General features: G+C 42.0%; 2 protein-coding genes and 1 long non-coding RNA gene across 4 annotated transcripts; 1 reads left to right on the top strand and 2 right to left on the bottom strand.

The window, feature by feature from the left end:
- Positions 1 to 128: 128 nt before the first annotated feature.
- On the bottom strand, positions 129 to 4,052 carry LOC146695695 (uncharacterized). Its single transcript, XR_014923610.1, has 2 exons — positions 3,021 to 4,052; positions 129 to 2,202 (listed from the first exon to the last, which is right to left on the bottom strand). It is a non-coding gene; the product is annotated as an uncharacterized LOC146695695 (long non-coding RNA).
- A 5,689-nt stretch (positions 4,053 to 9,741) lies between these two features.
- Positions 9,742 to 11,274, top strand: LOC146695694 (uncharacterized). Its single transcript, XM_085478552.1, has 2 exons — positions 9,742 to 9,828; positions 10,059 to 11,274. The coding sequence occupies exons 1-2, from the start codon at positions 9,742 to 9,744 to the stop codon at positions 10,806 to 10,808; spliced, it is 837 nt and encodes a 278-aa protein (XP_085334678.1). The 3' UTR covers positions 10,809 to 11,274.
- A 6-nt stretch (positions 11,275 to 11,280) lies between these two features.
- Positions 11,281 to 21,425, bottom strand: LOC146695693 (uncharacterized). 2 transcript variants are annotated; one of them, XM_085478066.1, is made up of 7 exons: positions 21,271 to 21,425; positions 20,773 to 20,814; positions 16,975 to 16,976; positions 13,388 to 13,477; positions 12,815 to 13,009; positions 12,650 to 12,726; positions 11,281 to 12,393 (listed from the first exon to the last, which is right to left on the bottom strand). In XM_085478066.1, the coding sequence occupies exons 1-7, from the start codon at positions 21,377 to 21,379 to the stop codon at positions 11,754 to 11,756; spliced, it is 1,155 nt and encodes a 384-aa protein (XP_085334192.1). In that variant the 5' UTR covers positions 21,380 to 21,425; the 3' UTR covers positions 11,281 to 11,753. The 2 variants fall into 2 exon arrangements, with proteins under 2 accessions (XP_085334192.1, XP_085334190.1); XM_085478064.1 differs by lacking the exons at positions 13,388 to 13,477; positions 16,975 to 16,976 and having other exon boundaries at positions 21,271 to 21,321.
- Positions 21,426 to 22,505: the final 1,080 nt, after the last annotated feature.

The raw sequence follows: 22,505 nt of genomic DNA, 5'->3' as shown, positions 1-22,505 counted from the left end.
ACAGCACCTGTGAGTCACACATTTTCTGATCCTGAACGTTTGTCAAACTCAGGAGGGGAGAGCCTGAAACCATTTACCTAAGTCACATTAGCAGCAGTGTTCAGCCTAAAAAATAGACAAGTTAAAAGTCATGCATCCATATTATTTGTTTATTTATTAAATTATTTTCGAGACACTGTTAGTTGTTAGAAGCCAGTGTTTTAATGACAGGACATATATGACAGTAATGAGACAACCTAAGATATCCAAGATTAGCACAAAAACACAAATAGAATCACAGAAAGCGTGTTTCTCTCCCGTTAGTCTTTAGGCCCAGTTACCTTTTACTTTTCTGTGGTCAGTAGCCCTTCATGTCATATTCTGTCTCTATGTACAATATAGCATTACTAATACAATAACCTATATGTAAATGAACTTCATTGTGTAATTGATGGCAGTTCTCAAAGTACTAGTCACTTAAAGGTTAAATTTCACATCAAAATTCTCATATTATATTCTATTTGAATGTTTAAAAAGAAAAATATCACAGTATTTATGCTTTCACTGAGCATATACCTGCATCAATGATAAACTCTCAAGGCTGAAAAGTCCTGGCTTTGGTCAGCCACGGTCCACGCACACGTCACCAATCCCTGACTGCTTGATCATAACAGCAATTGGGCTGCTGGGAACATGACGGGCGTTCTTCTTGATGTTAACAAGGTGCTCACCAATCTCCCTGGGAACAAACGAGATTCCTAAGACAGACCGACAAAACAGATGTTAACAACGCTTATTCTTGTGTGTGCATGCAGCCCGTTTCAGTTGCTCCTGCTTCTTTCTCCACGCTTTAACTTTTATTACTTTCCCCCTCTGTCTTTTACTTAAGGGTTAATAAAGTATTTGGATTCTGATGAGTCTCATTGTTTAGCAAACTTCTCACTTATCAGACGGACACTCACCAATGTGAGCGTTACGCAGCATCTTCAGCAGGCAGGGCTCCTCTGGGCCTGAGGGTGTTGTAAGAGGGGCTGTCAGCTGGCTGAGGTCAAGCTCGCCTATGTCCAGTGGAATATCTGCAGCAGAGCCCGCCTTCAGTGAAGTATGTTGGCTGGAAGGCTTTCAGGCCCGTCTTTGCCACTCCAGGGTCAGAGACCTTCACCTTGTTTGGATGACAGCCTGCTCTGATATTCATCTGTGGGCACAAACACCAAAACTCAAGAGACTTTTCAGTGAGAAGAAAAGGCAAACCTTGCATGCCAGAGTGAAAGTGAGAGAGTGTGTGAGTGCATACTCACCCTGAATGGACTCTCAGGGATGTTAGCGTCTCCCCAGGAGACCATCACAGTGTGCTTCACAGGCTTACGTGGGGTGCAGGTGTATGTGCTGTTGCTATTATCCTTAACCTGGACATCCACAGAATTGACTTCACCATCCTGTGCAGAAGACAAGGGATTATAGTTCAATCAGATTTAACACACTGTATTTTTCGGACCATAAGGCGCACTGTCGATGAACAGGTCTGGTTTCATACATGAGGCGCACTGGACTATAAAACGCATTAAGCGAAACAAAACAGCCAGATAAGTCAAACTTTACTCAACTCTTTCTTCTTGCTTCCTCCACTTCCGTACCATTGATTCATTCATGTTGAAATCTCTCGCAGCTGCTCTATTCTCATGTTCTACTGCGTGACTGACAGCCTTGAGTTTGAAATCCGCTTCGTCAGCATGTCTCTTAACAGGTGGCATTTTGGGGTCATGATCCACACACAATACAGTAATATTATGTTGCAGCACAGTACGTATCACTCCGCCAGGCTCCTGACTACGTAGCCGTAATGCTCCGACAATCCATCAAGCGGTGCGACTTCATAGCTTACCAAAGTCGTACTAAAACATTTTTTGACAGATTTTTAAGCGCCGTGTATTACATAAAATCGGTTCAAGGTCAATAAGCACAACCAGAATTCATACATAAGGCGCACTGTCGATTTTTGAGAGATAATTAAAGGATTTTAAGTGCGACTCATAGTCCGAAAAATACGGTACATACAATATATTTAACATATTTGTGATCATATACAAAGCCAGATATACCTGGGCTATAATTTTCAGAGGAGCTTTTCCTCCTTGCTTGGCATCAACTGTGAGTTCACTGGGTTTTCCAACAGCCAGACCACTGCTCTGTAGGCCTGGACCGTGCGCCTTAACCTAGAGAAAACTATTTTAAACAAACAATTAAAAAAGGAACAAGTCAAAGATCTACTATAGCCAAAAGATCATTTACAGACTATAGCGCTGTGAAAAAATATTTGCCTCCTTTCTGATTTCGTATCTTATTCCATATTTGTCACACTTACACGTTTCAGATCAATAAATGTTAATATTAGACAAGAATGTCTAATATTAAACGGCAGTTTTCAAGGGGAAAAAGCTATCCAAACATACTTGGTCCTATATGAAAAAGTAATTGCACCGAATTAAATAAATTCTAACAACAGCTTATCAAGTTTAAAGGCGCTTCTGCTGTTTAACACGACCTCTGCTAGTTTCCTCTTTCTGGCGCAAAGCGGGAGATAAACAAGCAAGAGAGACGGGACTTGTGGCAGAAACGCCGATCAGCTGATCATTGATCAGTTTCATGATTGAAGTAGCAGCAGGAGAGGGAGAACGAGAGAAGAAGAGGCAGCTGTGCAGCAAAGACACAGAATAACTCCAGCTTTTTGTCTTTTTTTATTGTAGCTGAAGTACGGGACAAATCGCTTTTATTTTCAGCTCAATACAAAACGCATAATATTAACTCTGAATACCAGAGGATTCCGTTTTTTATGGCACGGTTGGCTCTACTAACTAACCATATGAATAAAATAAAGTTCACCAGTAACATCATAGCACCCACCCAACTGTACAGAAACTCCATCATGCTAGCTAGTACACAGTACGAGTTATTGTAACTGACTGTAAAAAGTTAGCACAAGGAAAATAAACTCCACCTAAACTTGGTTTGACCCAGATAGACTGCAGGTCATAACTTCTTACCTGAAGCTCATTTCACCTGACAGTCGGACTGGCGGCCGCCTGGCGTCTCTCCACCTCCAGTCCTTTCCCCCATCCACCTGCTGGCCTCCACCACTTGCTAATTTGACTGAATGTGTGAAAGCTCCACCATAGCCACTACCAAACAACTGAGTTCTTTTTACACGTCTGCCAGCATCTGTCCAATCCGCCACCTTTCACTGTTTACACAGTTAGGAAAAAAAGACAACAACAACAACAAAACATTGGGCCATTTAAAAGGCAAAATTAGCATCGGCCCACCGGGCAAATGGCCGGTATACCCGATGCCCCACAGACAGACTGAGGCCCCGCCGCTATTTTTGAGTGCAAAAATGTGTGGTCTCCAGCTAATGGAAAAGGCTGATCGCACGATGTGCGCGTAGTGCTCTTTAAATAGAACAATTTGCCCCATTCTCTTCGCCCGTCATGTGGCCACATGTGGCGGGCTAGCAGGCTAGCAACATACAGGCCCGGGTTCGAGCCCTCGGCTCACTTCCCTCTGTATGTTCACCTGCTAGGGGGAGGTCCAGGCGGGCGATCTTGGAGTGAAAATTCCAAGGGATGACCCCTCGTAGCCTGGGCTTCCCCTCACTTTTTTTCTTTGCTTTGCTTTTTTTCATTTACCTGCCAGCAACAAACACACCTCCTTGTTGTCATGGCTACCAACGACCACTCTTCTTGTGCCAACAAGTCATTGCCTGACAAAACATTATTTCCTATGTTTCCCTGGCTTTTTTGCCTTTTTTATTTCTTGTGTTTTAGACAAAAACAAAAGAAAAAGATCTACAGATTCAGGCTTTTCTTTACCTGTGGTAGTCGGGTAGAATGACGTCACTGACACTGCTTTAATATGAAAACAAACTTTCTCAAACAAAAAACAAAAACAAAAAAGGAGTGGGTCGGTGTGTCATCTTTACCGAGCACCATACATGTTTTGCTTCACATTCAAATTATTATTTTTCCTTTTCAAAAATAATTCAGAGAGAAAAAAAACAGAGAAGTCAAATATATCAAATTTGCACGAATCTTCTAGTGAAGGTGCCTCCTCCTTCTGACCTTAGGGTAACTAATTTCTCAGACAGTGACATGACAGTGCGCTGGGAAGCTGCAGCTGATGATGATGTTTCTTACCTCACTAAGTGGAGGCGACCTGAGACAGGTGGGGAAGAACTATTGGATTGTTGGGGTACATATTATGAAGTAAAAAAAAATACAATATCTCAATAAACTGTTGTCCTGTGTCTTAAGGAGTATGAGATATCACTGTCTGCACTCTATGGAGATGGAGCTCAGAGTGAAGCTGTGGCCATACGCTACAGCACCTGTGAGTCACACATTTTCTGATCCTGAACGTTTGTCAAACTCAGGAGGGGAGAGCCTGAAACCATTTACCTAAGTCACATTAGCAGCAGTGTTCAGCCTAAAAAATAGACAAGTTAAAAGTCATGCATCCATATTATTTGTTTATTTATTAAATTATTTTCGAGACACTGTTAGTTGTTAGAAGCCAGTGTTTTAATGACAGGACATATATGACAGTAATGAGACAACCTAAGATATCCAAGATTAGCACAAAAACACAAATAGAATCACAGAAAGCGTGTTTCTCTCCCGTTAGTCTTTAGGCCCAGTTACCTTTTACTTTTCTGTGGTCAGTAGCCCTTCATGTCATATTCTGTCTCTATGTACAATATAGCATTACTAATACAATAACCTATATGTAAATGAACTTCATTGTGTAATTGATGGCAGTTCTCAAAGTACTAGTCACTTAAAGGTTAAATTTCACATCAAAATTCTCATATTATATTCTATTTGAATGTTTAAAAAGAAAAATATCACAGTATTTATGCTTTCACTGAGCATATACCTGCATCAATGATAAACTCTCAAGGCTGAAAAGTCCTGGCTTTGGTCAGCCACGGTCCACGCACACGTCACCAATCCCTGACTGCTTGATCATAACAGCAATTGGGCTGCTGGGAACATGACGGGCGTTCTTCTTGATGTTAACAAGGTGCTCACCAATCTCCCTGGGAACAAACGAGATTCCTAAGACAGACCGACAAAACAGATGTTAACAACGCTTATTCTTGTGTGTGCATGCAGCCCGTTTCAGTTGCTCCTGCTTCTTTCTCCACGCTTTAACTTTTATTACTTTCCCCCTCTGTCTTTTACTTAAGGGTTAATAAAGTATTTGGATTCTGATGAGTCTCATTGTTTAGCAAACTTCTCACTTATCAGACGGACACTCACCAATGTGAGCGTTACGCAGCATCTTCAGCAGGCAGGGCTCCTCTGGGCCTGAGGGTGTTGTAAGAGGGGCTGTCAGCTGGCTGAGGTCAAGCTCGCCTATGTCCAGTGGAATATCTGCAGCAGAGCCCGCCTTCAGTGAAGTATGTTGGCTGGAAGGCTTTCAGGCCCGTCTTTGCCACTCCAGGGTCAGAGACCTTCACCTTGTTTGGATGACAGCCTGCTCTGATATTCATCTGTGGGCACAAACACCAAAACTCAAGAGACTTTTCAGTGAGAAGAAAAGGCAAACCTTGCATGCCAGAGTGAAAGTGAGAGTGTGTGAGTGCATACTCACCCTGAATGGACTCTCAGGGATGTTAGCGTCTCCCCAGGAGACCATCACAGTGTGCTTCACAGGCTTACGTGGGGTGCAGGTGTATGTGCTGTTGCTATTATCCTTAACCTGGACATCCACAGAATTGACTTCACCATCCTGTGCAGAAGACAAGGGATTATAGTTCAATCAGATTTAACACACTGTATTTTTCGGACCATAAGGCGCACTGTCGATGAACAGGTCTGGTTTCATACATGAGGCGCACTGGACTATAAAACGCATTAAGCGAAACAAAACAGCCAGATAAGTCAAACTTTACTCAACTCTTTCTTCTTGCTTCCTCCACTTCCGTACCATTGATTCATTCATGTTGAAATCTCTCGCAGCTGCTCTATTCTCATGTTCTACTGCGTGACTGACAGCCTTGAGTTTGAAATCCGCTTCGTCAGCATGTCTCTTAACAGGTGGCATTTTGGGGTCATGATCCACACACAATACAGTAATATTATGTTGCAGCACAGTACGTATCACTCCGCCAGGCTCCTGACTACGTAGCCGTAATGCTCCGACAATCCATCAAGCGGTGCGACTTCATAGCTTACCAAAGTCGTACTAAAACATTTTTTGACAGATTTTTAAGCGCCGTGTATTACATAAAATCGGTTCAAGGTCAGTAAGCACAACCACAATTCATACATAAGGCGCACTGTCGATTTTTGAGATAATTAAAGGATTTTAAGTGCGACTCATAGTCCGAAAAATACGGTACATACAATATATTTAACATATTTGTGATCATATACAAAGCCAGATATACCTGGGCTATAATTTTCAGAGGAGCTTTTCCTCCTTGCTTGGCATCAACTGTGAGTTCACTGGGTTTTCCAACAGCCAGACCACTGCTCTGTAGGCCTGGACCGTACGCCTTAACCTAGAGAAAACTATTTTAAACAAACAATTAAAAAAGGAACAAGTCAAAGATCTACTATAGCCAAAAGATCATTTACAGACTATAGCGCTGTGAAAAAATATTTGCCTCCTTTCTCATTTCGTATCTTATTCCATATTTGTCACACTTACACGTTTCAGATCAATAAATTTTAATATTAGACAAGAATGTCTAATATTAAACGGCAGTTTTCAAGGGGAAAAAGCTATCCAAACATACTTGGTCCTATATGAAAAAGTAATTGCACCGAATTAAATAAATTCTAACAACAGCTTATCAAGTTTAAAGGCGCTTCTGCTGTTTAACACGACCTCTGCTAGTTTCCTCTTTCTGGCGCAAAGCGGGAGATAAACAAGCAAGAGAGACGGGACTTGTGGCAGAAACGCCGATCAGCTGATCATTGATCAGTTTCATGATTGAAGTAGCAGCAGGAGAGGGAGAACGAGAGAAGAAGAGGCAGCTGTGCAGCAAAGACACAGAATAACTCCAGCTTTTTGTCTTTTTTTTATTGTAGCTGAAGTACAGGACAAATCGCTTTTATTTTCAGCTCAATACAAAACGCATAATATTAACTCTGAATACCAGAGGATTCCGTTTTTTATGGCACGGTTGGCTCTACTAACTAACCATATGAATAAAATAAAGTTCACCAGTAACATCATAGCACCCACCCAACTGTACAGAAACTCCATCATGCTAGCTAGTACACAGTACGAGTTATTGTAACTGACTGTAAAAAGTTAGCACAAGGAAAATAAACTCCACCTAAACTTGGTTTGACCCAGATAGACTGCAGGTCATAACTTCTTACCTGAAGCTCATTTCACCTGACAGTCGGACTGGCGGCCGCCTTGCGTCTCTCCACCTCCAGTCCTTTCCCCCATCCACCTGCTGGCCTCCACCACTTGCTAATTTGACTGAATGTGTGAAAGCTCCACCATAGCCACTACCAAACAACTGAGTTCTTTTTACACGTCTGCCAGCATCTGTCCAATCCGCCACCTTTCACTGTTTACACAGTTAGGAAAAAAAGACAACAACAACAACAAAACATTGGGCCATTTAAAAGGCAAAATTAGCATCGGCCCACCGGGCAAATGGCCGGTATACCCGATGCCCCACAGACAGACTGAGGCCCCGCCGCTATTTTTGAGTGCAAAAATGTGTGGTCTCCAGCTAATGGAAAAGGCTGATCGCACGATGTGCGCGTAGTGCTCTTTAAATAGAACAATTTGCCCCATTCTCTTCGCCCGTCATGTGGCCACATGTGGCGGGCTAGCAGGCTAGCAACATACAGGCCCGGGTTCGAGCCCTCGGCTCACTTCCCTCTGTATGTTCACCTGCTAGGGGGAGGTCCAGGCGGGCGATCTTGGAGTGAAAATTCCAAGGGATGACCCCTCGTAGCCTGGGCTTCCCCTCACTTTTTTTCTTTGCTTTGCTTTTTTTCATTTACCTGCCAGCAACAAACACACCTCCTTGTTGTCATGGCTACCAACGACCACTCTTCTTGTGCCAACAAGTCATTGCCTGACAAAACATTATTTCCTATGTTTCCCTGGCTTTTTTGCCTTTTTTATTTCTTGTGTTTTAGACAAAAACAAAAGAAAAAGATCTACAGATTCAGGCTTTTCTTTACCTGTGGTAGTCGGGTAGAATGACGTCACTGACACTGCTTTAATATGAAAACAAACTTTCTCAAACAAAAAACAAAAACAAAAAAGGAGTGGGTCGGTGTGTCATCTTTACCGAGCACCATACATGTTTTGCTTCACATTCAAATTATTATTTTTCCTTTTCAAAAATAATTCAGAGAGAAAAAAAACAGAGAAGTCAAATATATCAAATTTGCACGAATCTTCTAGTGAAGGTGCCTCCTCCTTCTGACCTTAGGGTAACTAATTTCTCAGACAGTGACATGACAGTGCGCTGGGAAGCTGCAGCTGATGATGATGTTTCTTACCTCACTAAGTGGAGGCGACCTGAGACAGGTGGGGAAGAACTATTGGATTGTTGGGGTACATATTATGAAGTAAAAAAAATACAATATCTCAATAAACTGTTGTCCTGTGTCTTAAGGAGTATGAGATATCACTGTCTGCACTCTATGGAGATGGAGCTCAGAGTGAAGCTGTGGCCATACGCTACAGCACCTGTGAGTCACACATTTTCTGATCCTGAACGTTTGTCAAACTCAGGAGGGGAGAGCCTGAAACCATTTACCTAAGTCACATTAGCAGCAGTGTTCAGCCTAAAAAATAGACAAGTTAAAAGTCATGCATCCATATTATTTGTTTATTTATTAAATTATTTTCGAGACACTGTTAGTTGTTAGAAGCCAGTGTTTTAATGACAGGACATATATGACAGTAATGAGACAACCTAAGATATCCAAGATTAGCACAAAAACACAAATAGAATCACAGAAAGCGTGTTTCTCTCCCGTTAGTCTTTAGGCCCAGTTACCTTTTACTTTTCTGTGGTCAGTAGCCCTTCATGTCATATTCTGTCTCTATGTACAATATAGCATTACTAATACAATAACCTATATGTAAATGAACTTCATTGTGTAATTGATGGCAGTTCTCAAAGTACTAGTCACTTAAAGGTTAAATTTCACATCGAAATTCTCATATTATATTCTATTTGAATGTTTAAAAAGAAAAATATCACAGTATTTATGCTTTCACTGAGCATATACCTGCATCAATGATAAACTCTCAAGGCTGAAAAGTCCTGGCTTTGGTCAGCCACGGTCCACGCACACGTCACCAATCCCTGACTGCTTGATCATAACAGCAATTGGGCTGCTGGGAACATGACGGGCGTTCTTCTTGATGTTAACAAGGTGCTCACCAATCTCCCTGGGAACAAACGAGATTCCTAAGACAGACCGACAAAACAGATGTTAACAACGCTTATTCTTGTGTGTGCATGCAGCCCGTTTCAGTTGCTCCTGCTTCTTTCTCCACGCTTTAACTTTTATTACTTTCCCCCTCTGTCTTTTACTTAAGGGTTAATAAAGTATTTGGATTCTGATGAGTCTCATTGTTTAGCAAACTTCTCACTTATCAGATGGACACTCACCAATGTGAGCGTTACGCAGCATCTTCAGCAGGCAGGGCTCCTCTGGGCCTGAGGGTGTTGTAAGAGGGGCTGTCAGCTGGCTGAGGTCAAGCTCGCCTATGTCCAGTGGAATATCTGCAGCAGAGCCCGCCTTCAGTGAAGTATGTTGGCTGGAAGGCTTTCAGGCCCGTCTTTGCCACTCCAGGGTCAGAGACCTTCACCTTGTTTGGATGACAGCCTGCTCTGATATTCATCTGTGGGCACAAACACCAAAACTCAAGAGACTTTTCAGTGAGAAGAAAAGGCAAACCCATTGTTTACCCCATGGTACAGTATGGTATGCCTAACCATTACAAAACATTTAGCCAAGAAAAGAATAATTTTACTAGTTCATAGCTTAAGAAGTAACATTTTCCCTTTTGTTTTCACCTTCCAGAGGCAGCTGCTACAGCCAATTGATGAGTTTTTTCTTTTCCTGGTTTTCCTGTCAGTTGGTTTGAAGGAGAGGGACCTGGCACACCGATTTAACATACACCAGTCCACAGTGAGCCGCATTATTGCAACATGGACAAATTTTCTTGCCACTGCACTGGGGTCTCAGTGCATCTGGCTTACACGTGAAGAAGTGCAAGCTTACCTCCCTGAGGAATTCAAAGATTTCTCAGACACCCAGATGATCCTTGACTGTACAGAGCTGAGGTGTCAGACACCATCCTCACCACTTCTCCAAAGTGAAATGTACTCTTCGTACAAATCCCACTGTACGATGAAAGCCCTGGTTGGCATAGCTCCACATGGTCCAGTGACATTCATCTCTAATCTGTATGCTGGTTCGGTTAGTGACAAGGAACTATTCAAACAATCAGGCATTGCTGAGAAGTTGACTGAAGACATGGCAGTGATGGTAGATAAGGGCTTCCTAATCACTGATTGTTGTAAATGCAAAGTGTACTGCCCACCTTTTCTATCTAAGCAGAAGCAGATGCCAGCATACCAGGTTAAGGAGACGCAGGCCATAGCCAGACTCAGGGTACATGTGGAGCGAGTCATTAGGAGGATCAAACAGAACAAACTTTTTGATAGCATCATTACCATGTCACATGTTTATAATATCAACCAACTGTTTGCAGTGGCATGTATGCTGTCAAATTACCAGAACACAGCATTAGTTAAATGGGTTAAGTGAGACAAGATGGATTTTTCCCAAGACACCAGTGCCAGTACAAGTAACTTATGGAAAATGACCTGCAGCTGAGGCCACTACAGTTGAATTTCTTCCTTCTCAGCTGACAATACTTGATTACAGAACTGGTACTTGAGTGCCGATAGTTGAGTTTCAGTTATTGATAATTCAAATTCATTGCAAATGTTTAATGTTAATAATACTGTTTAATTATACTACTATTATTACTATTCAGATTCAACAAAACTATTTATCAAAATTATAAAGTAAATCACTAAATCGTTTTAAAACCATAAGTGACATTGAACTTTTGTAACATCAAAAATACCATTTGTCATTTTCTACAGTTCAGTTGTGTTATTGTCTAAATGTATATCAGTATGCTAGGCATGGAGTTTTAAATACTTACCATGTAAATAAGTTCTGCACAAATTCAATGTTTTAATGTGTGTTTTTAAAAATTAAATTGATGCCATTGCTTAAATAACAGTTTATTGATGTCACATAGAAGTAACATGTAACAACAAAATAATTCATGAAATATATTGAAAATAAAACATCAGTTATTTTGTTCCAGCCAGCCTGAAGGATCTGTTTTTCTTTTTGCTGTTTTCACTGTTCATTTTTTCCAAACACAGGTATCTTGGCATATATATGTAAAAAAAGAAATAGTCTGCCTTTTCTCTGATTGCATTGTGCACATCTATATCCATGTATATTCTTTGCACTAGGTAGTCCTCTTGTGCCCACACAACAAAGTCACACCACTGCATCCCACTGATGAGCAGTTGTCCTTGCACTTGCCAGTAATATGCGTGGCTCTTTTTTAGTTTAGGGGTACCACATTCCATCTGCACATATTTGCAGTCAATAAAGTTTTGTACATTGGGACATTTGAATTCGACGAAGCCAAACTAGGGGTATTCATTGGGGTCAAAAACAACACCATCAGGAGATGCAGCAAGCAATGGGGTGAATGACCAGACCACAGGGTGAGTAGTTAACATTCATTAGCCTACTATACTCTGCTGCTATTGCAGGCTCCATCTCAGTTCCTCTCCTCATGTCTGCTGTCTGCCTTGTTCCCTTCAATATACGCTCTGCTAGTGACTCGGCCGAGCTCTGGCCTCTGACGTGACACACCTCCCGAAACCTAGAGGCAGTCACTCTGGGCCTGCGGAGCTGATGCCACTCAGACGAAGAGCTTTGCTCACGTGTAGCTTCCTCTATTTTGTGAGCCATTTCCAGAGTTACAGACAAGCTTTTCAGATGCAGAAGCTCTTCTTCTGAGCACACAAACACACAATCTGATGGCAAGATGTCATACCCCTCCAGAGGCAAGTGCGGTGTTGGTGGTGCATCGCGGTGTAGTGTGATGTACCAGGTTGTCAAAACCGGCTGCTGATATGACAGAACACTGCCCTCCTGCACCAGCCCAAAGGCACTTTCCACAAGGGGCTTGTCAGGTCTCATGTTCATTGTGGTCACAAGTGGCCTGTCCTCAATATTAAATTTTGCATATGCTTCCGTTATTCTGAACAAGCAGGGATCTGGTAACGGACCCACCATGCCTCTGTAGAAGCCACTCCTAAAGAAAACATCAATGACAATAATGTAAGGGAGAAGGTTATTATACTGAACAACAACTAAACTAAAAACTAAAAGGTGTAAAACAGTGGTGCATAAGTTAGAGACTGGGATGTATATGTACATGACTGAGTTAGCCGTCTTCAGAAAGTGTAATGTTGTATGTAAATTAATACCTATTCTGACACATGTATGTATGAAAAAAATAGCAACATACATTTGTAACACATGAAACCAAATTTTACAAATGTAATTACCGTACTCCAGTCTGGGCCATCCTATTTGGTACCGGCTTAGTGAAGACCATGGAGTTGATGGGTCCTGGCCTCACACCCTAACAGAAGACACATTTACTATGGATGGTGTTGCTGTTCATATGTAAACATGGACTAATTCAAAAACTTTAACCTCATTTAAATTACCACTGTCCGTGGCTTGTGCCATTGCTGTTCAGATTCCGTGCAGCTATGCACAGGGGGGACAACCGGCACTCTGAGTTGTGAGTAGTGTGCTGTTTGGAAGAGCAATGCCACTGTGTGATTGCACATAACAGCGCCTGCCACACAGGAGCACTGGCTATGTGTCAGTATCACCGGCGATGAATCCAGAAGCTTAATCTAAGAAGAAAGAACGAAAATTAAAAATGTAACATCTTCATGGAAGAGCTGAACAGGAACATAGTTCAGTGTTATGGTTACGTACCCTCCTGAATGCTTAGTGTTTCCTTCTCTCCCTATTAAAACAACTTAACCATGCTTGATAACTGTAATAACTTAGATTGTGTATATTTGCAGTATTAACTTGTTGTCAAATGTTTCTGATCACCCAAACACACGTTGATTTAACTATCTGACTAGTCAAATTAGGAGTGATAAAGCAGGGAGACAAGGAAAACATTCAAGTTGATGGGCCTTTAGGAATGAACTTAACTAATGCTTAAATGAACTGAACCCCACAGAACGGGGATTAACAACTTTACACAGCTTCCTGCCTACACTTAGTCTGTGTGGTGCCTCACTCTTCCTCATCGACCTGTAGCACAGGGCTCTCACACCGACCTCCCCTGACAACCTGTCTTTATTGGACTGCGGTCAAGTGAGCCCTCACTTACGAAGTCGCAGTCAAGCTAGCCGCCCCGCCAGCCGCACCTAAAATGTTGTTGCACTACTCTTACGCATATTACGGTATAGGTGCCGACTGGCTTAGAAACGCAGTGTTTTCTGTCCTGACACTATTTTACTTCACAATCCACTCCCAGTTTTGGTTAATCTCCACTTTCACCCCTGTGATCCACAGCCCAAATTACTGTATGATTCAGAGAAAATTAACAATAAAATTTACCCAATTTACTCAACTATACTTTTAATGTCCTCATCTTTGAGCTCAGATTACAGGAAACTGAAAGAGGTGACGCAGATATCTCACTGGATTCTGACTCTGGGTGACCCCCACTCTGCATGCTGTGATCCACAGCCAAAATTACTGTACAGTTTTTGAGAAAATTGATAGTAAAATCTTCCCATTTTGCTTTACTGTACTCTACATATTGACATCTTTGATCTCCGATTACAGGAAAACTGTAAGAGGTGACGCAGATATTTCACTGGATTCTGACTCTAGGCTGTCTCCACTCTTCACCCTGTGATCCACAGCCAAAATTACTGTACGGATTTTGAGAAAATTGATAGTAAACTTTGCACAATTTACTCTACTGTACTCTATATATTCTCATCTTTGAGCTTAGATTACAGGAAAACTGTAAGAGGTGACGCAGATATCTCACTGGATTCTGACTCTGGGTGACCCCCACTCTGCATGCTGTGATCCACAGCCAAAATTACTGTACAGTTTTTGAGAAAATTGATATTAAAATCTTCCCATTTTGCTTTACTGTACTCTACATATTGACATCTTTGAGCTCAGATTACAGGAAAACTATAAGAGGTGACGCAGATATTTCACTGGATTATGAATCTAGGCCATCTCCACTCTTCACCCTGTGATCCACAGCCAAAATTACTGTACGGATTTTGAGAAAATTGATAGTAAACTTTGCACAATTTACTCTACTGTACTCTATATATTCTCATCTTTGAGCTTAGATTACAGGAAAACTATAAGAGGTGACGCAGATATTTCACTGGATTCTGACTCTAGGCTGTCGCCACTCTGCACCCTGTGATCCACAGCCAAAATTACTGTACGGTTTTTGAGAAAATTGATAGTAAAATCTTCCCATTTTGCTTTACTGTACTCTACATATTGACATCTTTGAGCTCAGATTACAGGAAAACTGTAAGAGGTGACGCAGATATCTCACTGGATTCTGACTCTGGGTGACCCCCACTCTGCATGCTGTGATCCACAGCAAAAATTACTGTATGGATTTTGAGAAAATTCATAGCAAAATCTTCCCATTTTGCTTTACTGTACTCTACATATTGACATCTTTGAGCTCAGATTACAGGAAAACTATAAGAGGTGACACAGATATTTCACTGGATTCTGACTCTAGGCTGTCTCCACTCTGCACCCTGTGATCCACAGCCAAAATTACTGTACGGATTTTGAGAAAATTGATAGTAAACTTTGCACAATTTACTGTACTGTACTTTATATATTGACATCTTTGAGCTCAGATTACAGGAAAACTGTAAGAGGTGACGCAGATATCTCACTGGATTCTGACTCTAGGCTGTCGCCACTCTTCACCCTGTGATCCACAGAAAAAATTACTGTACGGTTTTTGAGAAAATTGATAGTAAACTTTGCACAATTTACTCTACTGTACTTTTAATATTCTCATCTTTGACCTCAGATTACAGGAAAACTATAAGAGGTGACGCAGATATCTCACTGGATTATGACTCTGGGTGACCCCCACTCTGCACCCTGTGATCCACAGCCAAAATTACTGTACGGATTTCTGATAAAATTAAATCCTATTCCATTACCAAACAAAATGAGTTCATTGAAGTATTTGCTTAACTACAAGAAATGTCTTTCCACACACAATTTAAATTTTTCAAAATGTCATTCACACACCACCTCAAGTATCAACTTCAGTTTTAGACATTATTTATTCAGTGCTTAATCACAACAATAGTCAACTTAAGGCACTTACATAATAAGTTAAACCTTACAATAATACATACAGAGAAAAACCCAACAATCATATGACCCCCTATGAGCAACAGTGGGAAGGAAAAACTCCCTTTTAACAGGAAGAAACCTCCGGCAGAACCAGGCTCAGGGAGGGGCGGCCATCTGCCTCAACCGGTCAGGGTGAGAAATTACATTTCTCAGATTACTGATTTCTCATATTACTACTACACAGTTTAGATACACTCAACAAAAATATAAACGCAACACCTTTGTTACTGCTCCCATTCCCCATGGGATGGACGTAGAGACCGAAAATTCATTCCAGATACACAATATAACCATCCCTCCCAAACAGTGGTCACAAATCAGTCCAAATGTGTGGTAGTGGGCACATCTGCTATATTGAGATAATCCATCCCACCTCACAGGTGTGCCACATCAGGATGCTGATCTGACATCATGAGTAGTGCACAGGTGTACCTCAGACTGCCCACAACAAAAGGCCACCCTGGAATGTGCAGTTTTTTTGCGCTATTGGGGGTCTGGGGACCCAGAACCGGTCAGTATCTGGTGTGACCACCATTTGCCTCATGCAGTGCAACACATCGTCGCATGGAGTCTATCAGATTGTCAATTGTGGCCTTTGGAATGTTGGTCCACTCCACTTCAATGGCTGTGCGAGGTTGTTGGATATTCGTGGGAACTGGTACACGCTGTCGTATACGCCGGTCAAGCACATCCCGAACATGCTCAATGGGTGACATGTCCGGTGAGTATGCTGGCCATGCAAGAACTGGGACATTCTCAGCTGCCATCTGCCCTGAACAATGTGAACCATGATTCATCCGTGAAGCGCACACCTCTCCAACGTGCCAGACGCCATCGAATGTGAGCATTTGCCCACACAAGTCTGTTACGGCGACGAGCTGGAGTCAGGTCAAGACCCCGATGAGGACGACGGGCATGCAGTTGAGCTTCCCTGAGACGGTTTCTGACAGTTTGTGCAGAAATTGTTTGGTTGTGCAAACCAATTGTTCCAGCAGCTGTCTGGGTGGCTGGTCTCAGACGATCTTGGAGGTGAACCTGCTGGATGTGGAGGTCCTGGGCTGGTGTGGTTACACGAGGTCTGCGGTTGTGCGGCCGGTTGGATGTGCTGCCACATTCTCTGAAACGCCTGTGGAGACGGCTTATGGTTGAAAAATGAACATTCAATGCACGGGCGACAGATCTGGTTGACATTCCTGCTGTCAGCATGCCAATTGCACGCTCCCTCATTGCTTGTGGCATCTGTGGCATTTTGCTGTGAGACAAAACTGCACATTCCAGGGTGGCCTTTTGTTGTGGGCAGTCTGAGGTACACCTGTGCACTACTCATGATGTCAGATCAGCATCCTGATGTGGCACACCTGTGAGGTGGGATGGATTATCTCAATATAGCAGATGTGCCCACTACCACACATTTGGACTGATTTGTGACCACTGTTTGGGAGGGATGGTTATATTGTGTATCTGGAATGAATTTTCGGTCTCTACGTCCATCCCATGGGGAATGGGAGCAGTAACAAAGGTGTTGCGTTTATATTTTTGTTGAGTGTATCTAAACTGTGTAGTAGTAATATGAGAAATCAGTAATCTGAGAAATGTAATTTCTCACCCTGACCGGTTGAGGCAGATGGCCGCCCCTCCCTGAGCCTGGTTCTGCCGGAGGTTTCTTCCTGTTAAAAGGGAGTTTTTCCTTCCCACTGTTGCTCATAGGGGGTCATATGATTGTTGGGTTTTTCTCTGTATGTATTATTGTAAGGTTTAACTTATTATGTAAGTGCCTTAAGTTGACTATTGTTGTGATTAAGCACTGAATAAATAATGTCTAAAACTGAAGTTGATACTTGAGGTGGTGTGTGAATGACATTTTGAAAAATTTAAATTGTGTGTGGAAAGACATTTCTTGTAGTTAAGCAAATACTTCAATGAACTCATTTTGTTTGGTAATGGAATAGGATTTAATTTTATCAGAAATCCGTACAGTAATTTTGGCTGTGGATCACAGGGTGCAGAGTGGGGGTCACCCAGAGTCATAATCCAGTGAGATATCTGCGTCACCTCTTATAGTTTTCCTGTAATCTGAGGTCAAAGATGAGAATATTAAAAGTACAGTAGAGTAAATTGTGCAAAGTTTACTATCAATTTTCTCAAAAACCGTACAGTAATTTTTTCTGTGGATCACAGGGTGAAGAGTGGCGACAGCCTAGAGTCAGAATCCAGTGAGATATCTGCGTCACCTCTTACAGTTTTCCTGTAATCTGAGCTCAAAGATGTCAATATATAAAGTACAGTACAGTAAATTGTGCAAAGTTTACTATCAATTTTCTCAAAATCCGTACAGTAATTTTGGCTGTGGATCACAGGGTGCAGAGTGGAGACAGCCTAGAGTCAGAATCCAGTGAAATATCTGTGTCACCTCTTATAGTTTTCCTGTAATCTGAGCTCAAAGATGTCAATATGTAGAGTACAGTAAAGCAAAATGGGAAGATTTTACTATCAATTTTCTCAAAAACCGTACAGTAATTTTGGCTGTGGATGACAGGGTGCAGAGTGGCGACAGCCTAGATTCATAATCCAGTGAAATATCTGCGTCACCTCTTATAGTTTTCCTGTAATCTAAGCTCAAAGATGAGAATATATAGAGTACAGTACAGTAAATTGTGCAAAGTTTACTATCAATTTTCTCAAAATCCGTACAGTAATTTTGGCTGTGGATCACAGGGTGCAGAGTGGAGACAGCCTAGAGTCAGAATCCAGTGAAATATCTGTGTCACCTCTTATAGTTTTCCTGTAATCTGAGGCCAAAGATGTCAATATGTAGAGTACAGTAAAGCAAAATGGGAAGATTTTGCTATGAATTTTCTCAAAATCCATACAGTAATTTTTGCTGTGGATGACAGGGTGCAGAGTGGGGGTCACCCAGAGTCAGAATCCAGTGAGATATCTGCGTCACCTCTTATAGTTTTCCTGTAATCTGAGCTCAAAAATGAGAATATATAGAGTATAGTACAGTAAATTGTGCAAAGTTTACTATCAATTTTCTCAAAATCCGTACAGTAATTTTTGCTGTGGATCACAGGGTGCAGAGTGGGGGTCACCCAGAGTCATAATCCAGTGAAATATCTGCGTCACCTCTTACAGTTTTCCTGTAATCTGAGGTTAAAGACGAGGATATTAAAAGTACAGTAGAGTAAATTGTGCATAGTTTACTATCAATTTTCCCAAAAACCGTACAGTAATTTTGGCTGTGGATCACAGGGTGCAGAGTGGAGATGGCCTAGATTCATAATCCAGTGAAATATCTGCATCACCTCTTACAGTTTTTCTGTAATCTGAGTTTAAAGATGAGAATATATAGAGTATAGTACAGTAAATTGTGCAAAGTTTACTATCAATTTTCTCAAAAACTGTACAGTAATTTTGGCTGTGGATGACAGGGTGCAGAGTGGCGACAGCCTAGATTCATAATCCAGTGAAATATCTGCGTCACCTCTTACAGTTTTCCTGTAATCGGAGCTCAAAGATGTCAATGTATAAAGTACAGTAAAGCAAAATGGGAAGATTTTGCTATGAATTTTCTCAAAATCCATACAGTAATTTTTGCTGTGGATCACAGGGTGCAGAGTGGGGGTCACCCAGAGTCATAATCCAGTGAGATATCTGCGTCACCTCTTACAGTTTTCCTTTAATCTAAGCTCAAAGATGAGAATATATAGAGTACAGTAGAGTAAATTGTGCAAAGTTTACTATCAATTTTCTCAAAATCCATACAGTAATTTTGGCTGTGGATGACAGGGTGAAGAGTGGCGACAGCCTAGATTCAGAATCCAGTGAAATATCTGCGTCACCTCTTACAGTTTTCCTGTAATCTAAGCTCAAAGATGAGAATATATAGAGTACAGTAGAGTAAATTGTGCAAAGTTTACTATCAATTTTCTCAAAATCCGTACAGTAATTTTGGCTGTGGATCACAGGGTGCAGAGTGGGGGTCACCCAGAGTCATAATCCAGTGAGATATCTGCGTCACCTCTTACAGTTTTCCTGTAATCTAAGCTCAAAGATGAGAATATATAGAGTACAGTAGAGTAAATTGTGCAAAGTTTACTATCAATTTTCTCAAAACCCGTACAGTAATTTTGGCTGTGGATCACAGGGTGCAGAGTGGGGGTCCCCCAGAGTCAGAATCCAGTGAAATATCTGTGTCACCTCTTACAGTTTTCCTGTAATCAGAGCTCAAAGATGTCAATATGTGGAGTACAGTAAAGCATAATGGGAAGATTTTGCTATGAATTTTCTCAAAATCCATACAGTAATTTTGGCTGTGGATCACAGGGTGCAGAGTGGCGACAGCCTAGAGTCAGAATCCAGTGAAATATCTGCGTCACCTCTTATAGTTTTCCTGTAATCGGAGCTCAAAGATGTTAATATGTGGAGTACAGTAAAGCACAATGGGAAGATTTTGCTATGAATTTTCTCAAAATCCGTACAGTAATTTTGGCTGTGGATCACAGGGTGCAGAGTGGGGGTCACCCAGAGTCATAATCCAGTGAAATATCTGCGTCACCTCTTACAGTTTTCCTGTAATCTGAGGTCAAAGATGAGGACATTAAAAGTATAGTTGAGTAAATTGGGTAAATTTTATTGTTAATTTTCTCTGAATCATACAGTAATTTGGGCTGTGGATCACAGGGGGGAAAGTGGAGATACACTAAAAATGGGAGTGGATTGTGAAGTAAAATAGTGTCAGGACAGAAAACACTGCGTTTCTAAGCCGGTCTTCACCCATACCGTAATATACGTAAGAGTAGTGCAACCACATTTTCGGTGCGGCTGGCGGGGCGGCTAGCTTGACTGCGACTTCGTAAGTGAGGGCTCACTTGACCGCAGTTTTATTGGACACTGAATAAAGATACAAGTACCATTAGCATTATTTCTGTATTACTCATTTCAGCATGTCTTAAACATATATATTTTACACTTAGCAAGAGTAGCATTAGGTAGTTAACTACCTCCATAGTTAGCCAACTACCTAACGCTAATATAACAGTGTCTAACAACAAAAGTGACATTAGTTAAGAAAACCTCAACTATAGTTTAGGACGACATAAAACACCGTTTAAGAAAACATGTAATGTAGAGAACTGACATCAAATGAAGGACATAGCGGAGTAACGTAGTGTTTGCATTTGACGTTAGCTAGCGTTTCTTTGTCGGTTAATTTACGTTTTCTTACCTTCGTAGTTGTGTATATATGATGCAGCATATAACTTAAATCCTTTATCTAGTGATGGGACGTTCTGTATCGAGGCTTCGGAGCGTGTGTCGAGTAATGGAGGGGGCGTTTCCGCGAAGCGCGTATCGAGGCTTGCTTCATTTATGGGAGGAGCTGAAAATGATGACGTCCGAAGCCTCGCTGCCCGGCTGTACCACGTGACTGGTTCATGAAGCGGTTCGAACTTTGCCGCAAATAATCATTTTCCATACTGCCAGCATAAATATACACAGTATACTGCCATCACTACAATATACATGTTTTACACACTCCTTTTGTTGTTGACATTTACAGACTGTGTGCAAAATGCCACACTCTTCAAATTCATGCCAGCTATTATTTTTACGTCCAGTAGGTGTCCTGCTAGAGCAAATGAAGCTTCATGAAGCTTCGCGTTGGGGTGAACCAATTGGATGAAAAGCTCCAGTGCTTCATGGGGCTTCATCTGCCCATCACTACCTTTATCTAATTTGCTGGCGGGGGTAGTCGTCACTCTGCAAGTCCGATGAACATCGGTGATGTTCAATTTTGGGAGCTCTTGTAGGCATCGAGTGTAGAACGTCGCCATGGTTTAACCGCACCGGAAGCACTGGGGCAGGACTACATAGAACGCGGAAGTGTTAGTGCAAGTAGGCTGCGCACGCTCCCGCGGACGGCAATCACTTTCTGGCAGACAATCACTTTTAGGCACAACACCGGCAAATGCTCTGCGCCACCTGCCGGCCCGTGGAATTCGTGCAAATTTGATATATTTGACTTCTCTGTTTTTTTCTCTCTGAATTATTTTTGAAAAGGAAAAATAATAATTTGAATGTGAAGCAAAACATGTATGGTGCTCGGTAAAGATGACACACCGACCCACTCCTTTTTTGTTTTTGTTTTTTGTTTGAGAAAGTTTGTTTTCATATTAAATAGTGTCAGTGACGTCATTCTACCCGACTACCACAGGTAAAGAAAAGCCTGAATCTGTAGATCTTTTTCTTTTCTTTTTGTCTAAAACACAAGAAGAGTGGTCGTTGGTAGCCATGACAACAAGGAGGTGTGTTTGTTGCTGGCAGGTAAATGAAAAAAAGTCAGGGGAAGCCCAGGCTACGAGGGGTCATCCCTTGGAATTTTCACTCCAAGATCGCCCGCCTGGACCTCCCCCTAGCAGGTGAACATACAGAGGGAAGTGAGCCGAGGGCTCGAACCCGGGCCTGTATGTTGCTAGCCTGCTAGCCCGCCACATGTGGCCACATGACGGGCGAAGAGAATGGGGCAAATTGTTCTATTTAAAGAGCACTACGCGCACATCGTGCGATCAGCCTTTTCCATTAGCTGGAGACCACACATTTTTGCACTCAAAAATAGCGGCGGGGCCTCAGTCTGTCTGTGGGGCATCGGGTATACCGGCCATTTGCCCGGTGGGCCGATGCTCATTTTGCCTTTTAAATGGCCCAATGTTTTCTTGTTGTTGTTGTCTTTTTTTCCTAACTGTGTAAACAGTGAAAGGTGGCGGATTGGACAGATGCTGGCAGACGTGTAAAAATAACTCAGTTGTTTGGTAGTGGCTATGGTGGAGCTTTCACACATTCAGTCAAATTAGCAAGTGGTGGAGGCCAGCAGGTGGATGGGGGAAAGGACTGGAGGTGGAGAGACGCAAGGCGGCCGCCAGTCCGACTGTCAGGTGAAATGAGCTTCAGGTAAGAAGTTAT

This window comes from Copadichromis virginalis, linkage group LG13, assembly GCF_057382275.1.
Source record: "Copadichromis virginalis isolate Kocher_CV1m ecotype Utaka linkage group LG13, C_Virginalis_male_GT1.1, whole genome shotgun sequence".
Taxonomy (NCBI): domain Eukaryota; kingdom Metazoa; phylum Chordata; class Actinopteri; order Cichliformes; family Cichlidae; genus Copadichromis; species Copadichromis virginalis.
The sequence above is the reverse complement of the archived record's forward strand: the minus strand, read 5'-3'. Positions and strand labels throughout refer to the sequence as shown.